Source organism: Lissotriton helveticus, chromosome 7, assembly GCF_964261635.1.
Source record: "Lissotriton helveticus chromosome 7, aLisHel1.1, whole genome shotgun sequence".
Taxonomy (NCBI): domain Eukaryota; kingdom Metazoa; phylum Chordata; class Amphibia; order Caudata; family Salamandridae; genus Lissotriton; species Lissotriton helveticus.
This window is the reverse complement of record NC_136068.1, coordinates 123,382,352-123,395,900: the sequence shown is the minus strand read 5'-3', so window position 1 is coordinate 123,395,900 and position 13,549 is coordinate 123,382,352. Positions and strand designations below refer to the sequence as shown.

The 13,549-nt window shown below is 45.1% G+C and overlaps 1 protein-coding gene across 1 annotated transcript in view; it reads left to right on the top strand.

The window, feature by feature from the left end:
• Positions 1-13,549, top strand: part of PRPF6 (pre-mRNA processing factor 6) — a 206,468-nt gene that overhangs the window by 34,825 nt on the left and 158,094 nt on the right. The window contains exons 2-4 of the mRNA XM_078651660.1: positions 7,381-7,546; positions 8,031-8,149; positions 9,896-9,974. Coding sequence (XP_078507786.1) covers positions 7,381-7,546; positions 8,031-8,149; positions 9,896-9,974 — 364 coding nt within the window. The remainder of the gene's footprint in view (positions 1-7,380; positions 7,547-8,030; positions 8,150-9,895; positions 9,975-13,549) is intronic.

Below are 13,549 nucleotides of genomic sequence, written 5' to 3'. Positions count from 1 at the left end.
TGTCTCCCTTTTGTTGGGGGTATCACAGTCTCTGCTGCATTAGAAGCGGTCTCCCAGCGCGCCCAGCAGGCCAGAATCTCTGTTCTGTATGGCGGTAACCGGCTCCTTCGTCTATTGTGTGTGCCAAATTCCGGTAATGAGTCTTAGAATCTGGTTTGGGCTCCCTGTGATCCCGGTGGAGCCTTCACAGTGGTGGTAGTGGGACTAGTAGGGCTTCTGAGGATGGTGTTTCCCCTCCCTTAAGCCAGTTCTCGGATCCGGTCCTGCAAGCCTGTAGCACAGCAGTGTTCTCGCGGTCCGGACGGGTCCTCCCAGCACCTCCGCTCCTCCCTCGCCATGACCACAAGGACAGCTCATTCACCGGATCAGCTCAGAGTGACTGCCTGGGCTGGGCAGGTCACCACCCCTGGACACAATCTCCCTCCGGAGACCCCTCACCTTCTCTTTTCGCATGACACGCTGTCCGGTGAAGTACCTCGTGGCAGGCCGTGTGGCGGACTCAGAGTCCGAGCTTGCCGGGATTCAGATGGAGCCTGCCACTCGCCAAATGCCTAGTCTGGTGGGCAGTTATACAGGCCGTGTCTCGAGGACAACTGCTTCCGTGTGCTTGTGTGGAGGTCTCGCCCAACTTTTGCTGTAGTGACAGCCTTGCCTCGGCTACTTCAATCCGGAGACACCACTGAGTGGTTCGTCTTGGGAGTGGTATCGAGCAGGCGTATTCTTGGTTTTCAGTGTACTCCGGGTACGAAGGGGGTCGCCGTTTTGTGCAGGCTGTGCCTAGGCCGTGTGTGTCAGTTCACTACTCAAAGCGCTCTTCCTGGTTCTGCCATATGAGCCCCTCGGGATAGTGTAACCTCATTACACCAGATTGGGCCGATGATTCGAACAGCCGGCTGATCTGAAGGAGATGTCAGGCCCCGGTCCAGAGCTGTTTGTCTATGCGGCCGCCAACTTCTGCGGTTAACCACGCCCCCCAAGCTGAAGTATAGGTATATGGAGTCCAAAATTTACAACTGGGTTTCGTTTTAAAACAAAAATGGATATGAGTCATTACCCTGCTTACATTGAGGCTAATAGCCTCCTCCATCCTACCCAGTCAGGGTTCCATGCCCTCCACTCGACCGAGTCAGCACTATTAATATCTACTGAAACCCTGCGGAAATACGCGGACGAAGGTTAACCAGCAGCTCTGATCTTACTCGATCTCAGTGCTTCATTTGACACTGTGGCGCATCACACACTGCTACAATGTCTGAAAAAGGGAGGAGTGGTGGATACAGCTTGGGACTGGCTGGAGTCATTTCTAACAGACCGCAGCTTCCAAGTGGCACAGGGACCCTTTCGGTCTAAACAATTTAGCCTCAAACAGGGAGTACCTCAGGGATCCAGCCTTAGTCCCACCCTCTTTAACCTGTATGTTGCACCTGTAGCAGCTATTACGGACAGATTTGGGGTGGAAGTAGTGTCCTATTCAGACGACACGCAATTGGTTGTGACTTTGTCACAGCCACAGGAACAATGTGCCACCATCTTCATCATGTGCATGCAGGAACTTACCACTTGGATGGCTGACAATTGCCTCAAGCTGAACGGTAATACGATGGAGGTGCTGATTGTGGGTAGGACTCCCTCAGTATGGACCTCAGCATGGTGGCCTGCTACGCTGGGGGACCCTCCCAGCAGTTCGGTGAAGAACCTGGGGATCTGGCTGGACAATAAAATCTCGTTCGAGCACCAGACCAAACAAGTGGCTGGCACCTGTTTTGGTATGCTGAAGGTCCTCAGGAAGACATTGGACGTCCTTCCTCTGCCTGCCAGGCAAACCATGGTCCACGCTCTAATAACATCTAGACTGGACTATGGGAATGTCCTTTTACATGGGAGTCCATGCAAGGTGCATCCAGAGGCTGCAGCGAATACAAAATGCGGCTGCTCGCCTGATTCTGATGCTTCCTAAAAGAGCCTCAGCTAAGAAGGCGTTCGGAACCTTGCACTGGCTGCCAATTAAAGAACGTGTGATTTTTAAGGCCCTGTGTGTAGGCCATCGTATCCTACAGGGGAAGGGCCCCACGTACCTACACAACCTACTTAACCGATACCACCCTACCCAACAACTACGATCAAGTGGGACCGGGCAAGTTCTCGTCCCCAAGTTCAATAGGGTGAGAATGGGAGGGCGCTCCTTTAGAGTCATGACCGCCACTCATTGGAATGAGAGGCTCCGTCTTGAGACATCAGAAGCCGTCTTTCGGAAAGAGCTGAAAACCATCCTGTTCCCCAAAGAGCAATGTTAGGACCACTGGCTCCCAGAATTTACGAACTTTAGGAATCAGTCAGGTCAGGTCTATACAGCGCGGGGACACACTAGCTAGTGTAACCAGGCGCTTTACAAGCTTCAAAAAAAATAAAATAAAAAATACCCTATGCTCTGTTACTAAATTGATTTTCCAAATGAGTTAAATCACTGGTATCAACTCCAAGATTTTTTAGAAGCTTTGTGATTTTAGTGAACACTCTCAATACTCTCAAAGTATTCCAGCTCCAGACTTCAGTGCAGTTCACCATCTGCACTTGTATGGGCAAATTAATATTTTGGCTACAGTCCGATATTGATGGTATGATCAAGGTTTTGACATTTGCAAACAGTTGTTGTTATTACATGAAGAAAATTGCCTCTCCTCATGTCCATTAAAGCTAGGTGGGTCACAAATGTTTGTTGTACTAAAAATTGGGTCTTGGTTCTATAATGTTTTGCAAGCACAGTTCTTCTCCTGTGAATGCATTTATGATACTAAGCATAATTTTATGCGTCTGTCCTTTGTTTTTATATATGTAAACGTATTTTGTCTGTATGAAAAGTGTCCTGCAATTGTATTTAAGCTGTTTGTTCGGTGAGATTTAAAGAAGTCTTTCTGAATTTAAAATCTTAGGAATTCAATTGGGTACATCACATTTTCAAATAAACTAAAGAGCCACCATGCCCTGTTCCTGCATAGTATCAATAATCCTCCTTCACTGTAGCAAGGTCTTCATCGTGCGTTTCATTTAAAGGTTCTCTATTGCTTAATACTAGAAATAGATAGATATTTGGAAAGAACGTCTCCTGTTTCCCTGGTGAACACACATAGGTTTGTGTTCCGCTTTTAGGCTATTGCTCTAACACCTTTTATAAGGCAGTTTCCTGATTGTTTTTAATTTTAGCTCGTTTTAGGGCCACAAAATGCAAAACCGTTAATAAAAAATCTTAACAATTTCATTTGAATATTTTACGTCCTTGGCTCTTCTTTTTCCTTTCGTCATTGTAATGTAAGTGGCTATGAGTAAAATCTTCTTTAAGAGTTTCAAATATTAGTACGTGTAAATAACATGCAGGTTTCCCAATGTTTTCAGCTTATGGGTGTTTTTTCTTCTGGAGGAAGAAGTAACTGCTTTAGATTTAATACGGCGATGCAAGGCTGCCAATTGATGTTTTTGTAAAGGAGAGGCCAGCCTTGGAATCAATTTTGTGTATAGATTGGGATTGCTTCTGAGCATTTGTAGTTTAGTTTGCCATTTAACATGCTTTCTCACTGCTACATGAATGAGTGAGTAAATAGCCAAAAAATGTAAAGGAGAAATTTAAAAAACAATGGTGTACTTGACTGGGTACGTCTGAGGACACATTGCTGCATAGTAGAGAAGAGGTGAGAGTTGCACTGTGGTCAGAAAGTTAAATATGAGTGCCTCCTGAGAATACAGTAGAGTGGTGAAGCAACAGGAATTATAGACATTGAACAAAAAAGAATTCCTTTTTGCCCATTCAATTTTGGGAAACGAAAAGCCAGCATAGTGGTGTAACACAAGAGAAATGCCTGGAATTTAAGGAAACAAACAAGCTTGGAAAACACAACTTCTTTGCCTACGAGGAGTAGCATGAATAGGATAATCTGCTCCACTAGGAGAACCTCCTGGGAAAAGCACTTGCCAGCAGCTAGGCGCAGATTGCAGTTGTGTTTGAATTTTAGGTTGAAGCAACAATGGTACCAGTTGTAAGCTGTTTCTGATATGCAGGGTTTAGACAAAGTTATCAGGACATCAAGATGATTTCAGACCATGAGACAGTCAAGCGATTTTCAATAGTAGACTGATGATTGTTCTTTAAATGTAGGGCCTCATTACGATCTTGGCGGGTAGGATTACTTCGTCACAAACTTGACGGATATCTCGTCTGCCAAAATACAATTCCATTATATCCTATGAAACTTGTAATAGGGTGGACAGAATATCCGTGATGTGTGTGACGGTGTCTCCCACCCGCCAAGATCGTAATCGGGTCTTAGTAACACATTTGAGGGCAGCTGATTTGCTAATGTTGTTACATTTTATTATTTGTACATTATGGTGGTAGAGTTTGATTTTTCTTTTCTGGATGCTTTGTCTTTTGTGTGTGTCATTATTTTAGAAAATGAGTGAGTTCTTTTTTGTCAATTACCATTTTTAGGTCCTACCTAATAGACAGCGCATGCTTTATCTGTTGCGAGACATATTGGTAGTGTGCCGTGGGCTTGGAGCCCGCCCATTCCTTGCCATTGGTTGGCTTATCAGTCTCATTTGCTTACTACTTATTCATTAGTATGTGTTGGCTTTCTGTTCTCAATTTTGAGTTTGTCTCTCCACTTGGAAAAGGATGCACTACATGTTTCCTTCCATGGCTCCCGTTGCACTCTTCTCCTTTTTAGGTCTCGTGGCGATTACAGCGCGAAGCGCTGTCTCGCCAGAGATCTATTGTTACCGACTCTGCTTCCCAGACGACAGCTCCTGGCCGCGTGCATTTCCTCTCCGAGAAGGCGTTCGGAGCGGGCCACGCGAACGCGCGCTGTGGCCAGCTGCTGTCTCCTGCTGCTGTCTCCTGGGAAGCTCCAATACCACACACGCATGCGCATACACACAGACACACACAAGCGCCCATGCACGCACGCACACATACACACACGCGCGCACACACACACGAGTGCACCGAGGCCCCCTCCCCCGCCGTCGCACACATGCATACACACACACACACACACACACACGAGTGCACCGAGACCCCGCCCCCCCCCCCACCCCTTTTCAACTTACCGGGCCTATCTCGGGGGACTCCGCTCTCAGCACGCGGCAGGGGCAGGCACCGGGCATGTGCCTCGTGCCCTCTCCGCAGAGTTCACGCTGCGACTCTTGCCAGCTCCTTTCCCGGGGCTCCCTCTTGGTCAAGGGAGCCCCGCAACACTTGCGCAACCTCCTGCTGGCGGCCCCGGGGCTCTCCACCGCTCACAGGAGCCCCGGGCCGCGAGACGCATCTACTCCGCCTGCCTCCTCCTCCGGTCCGGATGCGGCCCCGCCCCCGTCACAGGCGACCTTGCCTGACTTCCGCCGCGGCAGGATTCCGGGGGCATTTTCTGCCACACAAACCTTGCCAGAAAGCATAGCTGCCAAGGTTAGAGATTGCCATGTGTGACATTTTCATCATTTTACAGTAATTATGAGTGACATTTCAACGAATGAGTGACACTGTCTAGCGAGCAAAATCAAGGAATGAAGACGAGGGAAACATAAATATCAGAAATTACCCCTATATGAGCAACGAAAAATCAAGTTAAACTGCTGTAAAGCGTAAGAAAAGTGAACGACTTCCATGCATCAGACTCTAGCCAAGATTGCACACAATAGTTAAAACAGATTACAAAGACCTTCATAATTTAATTATAATCATCCGAGTGACTCATAGACTCACAACTGCTGCCAGCGACATGGGCTGTAAGCGCGGTTGCATTGCAAAGCTGAAAGTGGGAGACACGCTTTCAGGTGTGACCAATTAAATGGCACAGCTGTAATTTAGGGGGAAGGCACCGTGATTGATATGATCCACACGTTACATATACTAGTAGGTGAGCAGTCCAATTATGTTCATCACTGCACGTTTCCATTAGTTTAAATGGTCGAAATTCCCTGCATTTTAGGAAGCCGCCGTGAATAAAACGGATACAGCCTATGCTATTGAACAAGACCCTCTAATAAATATGTGTTCCCTATGGGAGGGGGTTTACTGTGCTAGCTGATCTGACTGAGGGTTTCTGTATTGAGTACGTGAAGGATCAACCTTCATGTGCTGCTTCTGATTTTTAATTTCCTCTGCTTTTGAGGAAGAGACGCCTGCCATTGTGGAGAAACAGGGTGAACTCCTTTAGCAAGAAATAAAACAGGCAACAAGCCGCTAGAGGCCCGCTCTCCCAAGCCTCCACAGAGGAGCGACACCCAAGACGCAGAACGCAGGGATGACAACAATCTAAAAAAACACTGACCTGACTCATAATACGAACGGCTGACCTGACTCACAATACGAACGGCGGTAATTGGCTGGCCCAGTTGGCGGGCGGACACATGCAACAACTGTGCTGAGTTATTAACTTAAACTTGGCCATTGCTACAAAAATAAATACACTTTTTTTTGTCCTACAATTTATTGACTTTTGTTGCAATTAGTGTTGCAATATTTAGCAATGCCTAAAGCTAAAACTTAATTACTGCGAGACCTATTGCATTGCAAATGCTTGTCTCTTTTTGTTCAAGCACTCTACAAGAGTGCCTTTGTTTCAAAGCTATTGCCCATATCTTCTTCGCCCCCTCTACCGTGCTTGCTGCTCTTTTTCTGCCCATGTGTTTCTCCCAGCCCTCCACCTTGGTGCCCATGTATGCTTTTACCGAGTACATCTTCTGTTTGGCCCCCTACATTGGCATTTCTCACCGTGCCCTCTGTGTTGTTTCCTTCAACTTGGCCCCCTGTGTTGTTTCCCTAACTCCTTGATTCTGCATACCTGCTCACTTCTTTCTTGTCTTTTTGCTTACAGGTCCAAACTTGAATCTGCAAACAAAATATAAAAAAGCATGTTTTTCTTTTGAAGGCAAGTGTATGTGCCTACAAAATGATGCAGCCTGACACATGAGCTTTTTTTCATTTTTAAAACCCATATTACCCAGCATTAGGGATGTTGTGCGGCATAGTTAAAATCATTGCCAAAGCTAGTAGGTCCCAAAGGTGAGACCTCTTGGCTTTGATAATGCCTCTTATAACTCTGAAACCAGTTAAGGCATGCAAGTGTTTACGAAGTGGGGAGAAGGGTCACTAAAGGCACATCTGAACTACAACTGGGTTGTCTTCTTTACTTGTTTGAAAAGCTGAAAGTTTTCCATGGTGCGGGTGGGTTCTGGAAGTGGTTCCACAGACAGGCAGTACAGAAGCTGTCTGCTGTGAGTCCCCAGCAGCTGTCCCATAAAATGCGTCCTCAGCTTTGTATGTCCTCGAAGGAACTGTATCCCTACAACACAAATGGCAATCCCGCTTCTTTCCATCTTGATTTTCAGTGCTACTGGCTTTACCACACGGTCTGATATTGGTCCTGCTCGAGATGCTAATGACCCTGTGGATGATCGCCATGCCCCACCCGGGAAGAGGACTGTTGGGGACCAGATGAAGAAGAACCAGGCAGACGATGATGATGAAGATCTCAATGACACCAATTATGATGAGGTAACTCTGAAACGAGGTGTAATGTTACTGCCAATTAAAGGCTTCTTTGAGAGGAAAATACTTGAAGTTGTATATGATTACACCACAAGAGTTCCTCCTCACCCCATAATTGTTGTCCCTTTCTGCCGGGGGGGTGGGCTGGTGGTCTCTTTAATAGTTTACTTAAAACCACTAACCGTACCCAAAGTGAAACAGCTTCTTTTACATTTCTCTTCAAACATGTGAAGTAGAAAGTATTGACAAGGTATTAGGTTCCTGGATACAGGGTGATTCTTCCAGTGGTGAGTTCTTATCAGTCAGAGCACAGTGTTTCCAAAGTGAAGTAGGAAAAAGAGAGCACAGCAGTGACACAGATGTGCATAAATAACTATATAATTAGATTCCACGGTTAAAGGGAAGAGTGGTTTTGACATTTTTTAAATACTTTATGACTCTTTGTGGCATGTGAGCTAAGCTCATTTAATGGTTATGACTTTCTACTTAGTTCAATGGCTATGCCGGCAGTCTGTTCTCGAGTGGACCATATGAAAAGGATGATGAGGAAGCAGATGCAATCTATGCAGCCTTGGACAAGCGAATGGACGAACGAAGAAAGGAGCGAAGGTATGATGCTTTACAACTCCCTTTTCAAGTTCTCCATCAACATTATCAAACCTACATCTTGGATATTTCTGAGTTTGCAACAGATGGTTAGCCTATTTGTGGTAATAGAATATATCTTCCTTAGGTTGGTAAACCTAATGATGCAGATAAACTACGTTTTGATACGCGTTTTAGATTAACCGTGGGCGAAGCGCTACGCTCGCGAAGTTTGCGCAACTTCGCACTACGCGCGCTGCACGTAGCACAGTGCGAACACGCGTAGTGCAGCGTAGCGTAGTGCAGCGGTCATTTTTTGCTTGTTCACGGTCCTCAATGTCAAGTTCGCGACCGCAAGCAAGCAAAATGACATCCCGGCAAGATTCTCAACGCGGGGAGATCAGATTTCTCATTGCGAGTGGTTGCGCATGCTCGCGACGGCTCGCGATGAGAAACTACCAGTTCGCGTTGAGAAAGCTGCCGCTCGAGTAAAAATCTACTCGAGCAGCAGAAAACTACAGCTCGCACTGTGCAAGATGCAGTTTTCAATGATTGCACAGTGCCGGATGCTTGTCCGCACTGTGCAATCATTGAAAACGCATCTTGCACAGTGCGAACATGCTACTACGCAGCTCGCGTAGTGCTACGTGAAGTTCGCGTAGTGCGAAGTGCACTTTGCGTAAATTCGCGTAGCGCTACTTCGCGAACTACGTCCACACTTATTTTAGATGTGCCTCCATTTGTAACTTTATGCCTCAGGATCACCACTGCTTTCCTGTCAAATGTCATACACATAACCATTGATAAAAGTGCTCTGGTAGTTGTTGGGATACAGGAAGGTCTTGGAACTTGAGTTTATTTATACAAATGCTGTGTTACCTTCTGCTGCCTCCAGTTTTCTGATTCATTGGAATGTAATAGCTTATCACAGATGCATGCAAGTGGAATTGGGTGAGAGCCAGTGACGCCTTGACTAGCATTGGCCAGTGTCTAACAAGTAAATCTCACCTACTTGGGAACCAACCTCTCTGCAAAGTAAAGACAAGATGCACTGCCTACACATGTTGAAAAATACATCATATTTAGCCTACAATAAACCATTGCAGTTCAGAGTGTTATTCACAAAGAATTTGATGGTGGCGATATTGAACCACAGAAAGAGTCGTGAAACTGCATTTTCACTTTCAGTGCCTTGTTGCCCGAAGAAACTGAGAAGCCCTGCGGAATATGCTAAAGCAGTGGTTCTTAACCTTTTGACTTGTGTGGACATTATCTTAATCATTACTGGAATCTGGGGACCCCCAATGAGTCCTTATTGGAATCCAGGGGAACCCGGCCTAAGCAATTTCAATGATCAGAACCGTAAAACAATTAAACAAAATCATGGAAACAAGTATTTATCAAATGAATGATTAAATATTTTATGTAATTCACACACAAAAATAAAAAAATTAACTTTTTAATGGAAAGGTTGACGTTTTTCTTAATTCAATTGAAGCCACCCATCATCCATATGATATTCTGTTTGATGCCATTGGACTGCTCCCATGAATCAATCTTAGATTAGGATGATTTTCTAAGCAGTTGAGTGTCCCCCAATCCTCAGGTAGGTGTCGCAGCTCCCAAGGATTCTCGGACCTCACATTAAGAACTGCTGTGCTATATGCAAAATACCAAAGCATGCAGTGTTCTTCGTGTCCAATTGCTCCCTTGTCCCTTGCACAGATCACACTCTGGTTCAAGAAAAATGACCATTTAATTTCCTTTTAGAGAGCAGCGAGAGAAAGAGGAAATTGAGAAATACCGTATGGAACGACCCAAAATCCAGCAGCAGTTTTCAGATTTGAAGGTAAGGAGTGATTGATTGTGCACGATCCGTGCTTCATTAATGCACACCCATATCTTCCGAATTCTCTGCCTGTCTGATCACCAATCATTTAGACATGTCCACTCCCTGCAGTCACCACTGGCTTGGCATAACCTCTTGCAAATTTCTCTACATTATGTTTAAACGTTAACTCTTGCCACACATTTTTTGACTGTTCTTGCTCAATTAATCTGGGCAAGCTTGCCACTGCCCTGTACTATTATGATCTCCTATGTAGGAGTTTATGCATCAGACACTGGAAAGCTGGGTAAGGTACCTTACCCCACAGATGTAAATCAGGAGGTGACCATTTAGTGTGCTGTCTTTCTCAAAGCTTCCTCTCTGATTTAGCATGAAGAAAGTGCTAGCATGAGACTCTTGACAGGGAATAGCTCTGGTCACAGTGGGTTTTGACTGGAAATATCTCAGGTCTGGAGCTAAAGTAATACCTACCTAGAGGTTGGGAGAAGAGGGCATCTCCAGCCGTACAATTGGATGTTTCCCTTAATAAGTGTCCATTGCCCTGACCCGTACTCTGTTTTTCTCTCACGCTATCCTTTACAATTTTTGCTCACATCTCTACTTCCTCCTGTGCTGCTTCATGTATATGCTTCCTTCACATGATTGCCCCTATATTCAAATAACTTTTCTCTTAGTATTTACGTTTCCAACACAAATCGACTACCGAAATAAAAATGAAAAAAGCTTTCTTTTTTGTAGGCATGCGCATGTACATATAAAATGGTGCTGCCGGACGTATAGGCTTTTTGTTTTCTTCATTTTTTAAAGCCATGCTGTACAGCATAGTTAAAAGCTTTGCGGAAGCTAGTAGGTCCCAAAAGGTGAGACCTCTTTACTAAGTGGGGAGAAAGGTCACCAATGGCATATCTGATTTACAAATGAGTTGTCTTCATTACTTGTTTGCAAGGCTGAAAGCTTTTCTGTGGTGCAGGTGTGTTCTGGAAGTGGGTCCGCAGACAGTACAGAAGCTGTCTGCTCTGAGTCTGCAACGCTAATAGTAATCCCTCTTCTTTCCCTCTTGATTTTCAGTGCCACTTCTCTTCGCTTTTTTCTTTTGCTGAATCAATTTTTTTAATTTTCCACTTTTTATGTTATGTTAATTTTAATTTGTAATGTGCAACAGCTACCCAAAAAGGGTTTCGCGGCGCCAGCTAAAAAGGAAAGAGAGGAAGGGTGGATTATTGGTTAAACAGCCACGTTTTTAAACATTTGCGGAAATTCTAATAAACAGTTTCATTGAGAAGCGATGCAGGGAGAGAATTCCGTAACGTGGGGCCAAAATAGGCAAAGGATCGACCGCTCATGCGTGGCAGTCTAGTTCTAGGAACAGAGAACGTCGCCTGAGTGGCAGAGCGGAGCAAACGTGCCGGCAAGTAAGGGTGAACCAGAGCCTGCAGGTATTGGGGGGCCACTCCAGATCTGATTTTAAACATATAGCTCTGGGCTTTGTACTTAATTCGGCTCTCCATTCTGAGCCAATGAAGGTCACGCACAGAGCCCCAGATTGAGGCAGTTCTGGGAACCTGACAAATCAGTCTGGCGGCGGAGTTCTGAACCACCTGCAGCTTGAGTGTCACATCCTTATTTGCCCCCAGATAAAGAATGTTACCGTAGTGCAGTCTAGAAGTAACAAGAACCTGGACTACGGTTCCCTGGGTAGGGCTGGTTAATTTCGAGATAATCGTTTTAGGCCATTTCAGTATGGTAAAACAAGTTGCAGCCACCCTCACTGCATCTATGATGAAGCCTAGATTGTGAACATGGCGAGAAGGCTGAGGAAAAGCACACATTTCAGTAGGCCAATGTTGGAGGGCCCCAAAGATCTTTATTCTTCCCCAGGATCAAGACCTCAGTATTCTCACCATTGAGTTTGAGAAAATGTGCCTGCATCCAAGATGCACTATTACTCGTTCCGAGCTGTAGAGCCGATGTCTCAAATGCTTTCTCAGCAGAGAGAGAGAAGATAATCTGGGTGTCGTCCGCATAGGTCTGACACACACATTAATTAATAAAGGGCTTCTTAGTAAAATTTTCTTCTCCGGATTGTGTCTGTGAATGTTCTATTTTTAATTTGCGGAACTATACACTTTCCAAATTTGCATTGTCACAAGTAAAACAGTTACATCTAGACACCAAGCTTTACATTACACAAACCTGCATAACATTGGGATTCCTTGCTTTGTGGTCTTTAGAAAGGGTAACCTAAAGGGAAAGGGATGGGGTTGTGTGCAATCCATTATAGTATTACAACAAATTCCTTCACACATAATTCCCCTGATTTTCCCATGATTAAGCCTGTTTCAAATTATGTGTATCTTAAAGCCCTTCTTAGCCCACCACCATTTGAATTATGGTCTGAGGAGGGAGTTGGCAACCATAGCATTGCTATCATCAACAGAAACCTACGGATCCTTGTCATTCATTGTTAATGGGACCCATATTTATTTTGGTCTAGACATGTGAGGTGTATGGAGGAACATTTCTCCCATCATATTGCTAAACATGGTCATTTTCTTAACCTGGTCCTCTTTTTTGGGGGGCGTAGTGCCTCGCCACCAATTCACGGTGATTCTGTGGATTGCTAATAATAACAAAATAGCTACAAATCTTTTGATCCAAACGGGATCAACGTAACATACCCCAGTAGTGCCATTAGGAGCTGCAGTTCGATTTGGCATCCTATCCTGATTAAAATAGTGTGAGCAATCTCAGTCCAGTATGTTAATTCGGGGGGCTGTGCCTGGCAAGGTTCAAAAACCCAGCGTGGGCTGCTCCGCAGTTTGGGCAGTTATGGGATCTGGCGGGATCTATTCTGTGTTGCTTCTGTAGGGTAAAATACGCTCTGTACGGAAGCTGATAGTGGAGCAATGTATGTCTATGATTCATGGAGACATTTCTAATTTGTATACAACAAAATAGCCATTTTGTCTCCGTCAAGGCCTCCCCAATCTCAGATTCCCGACCCTGTTTCTAAATATTTTTGAGGCAGAGGTTGGGGTGTCAACTAAAGCGTGGATATCCATCTTGTTAAGTGAACTGATCTAATTAGCTTGGTTCACAGCTCCAATCCAGGTGTTTCCTCTGGGGGCGTGGGTATTTTCTCCCACACCATATTTCTCAGGTGGAAGTATGTAAATATGTATAGTGGGGTTGGTGTCCATCCACCCACTGTTAAATTGCTCCATTATGAGAAATTACCCTCCAAGGTGAAGGTGTCCGAGATATGCCAATCCTACCTCCTCTAGTGTCTGTGTGTCACCTTGTGCACTGTGGTAAGTTGTAGTAGTAGATTGTGGACCAAAGGTATCACCGGTGAGTTAACAATGAGATTCTTGGTCCTAAAACAAAGGTTTTCCATTGCCAGCATGCATCAGCTACCATTGTAACCTTCCCCTGGGCCTTGCTAATCCACGTGGTAGTAGTGATCTCAGAGGGGTGTTGTAAGTCTGCTCTATCTTCAATATAAGATATTGGAGATGACTTTTTGGATGGTAGCAGTATCTAGCATAGTAACACTGAGTTACCAAGTAGTAGCG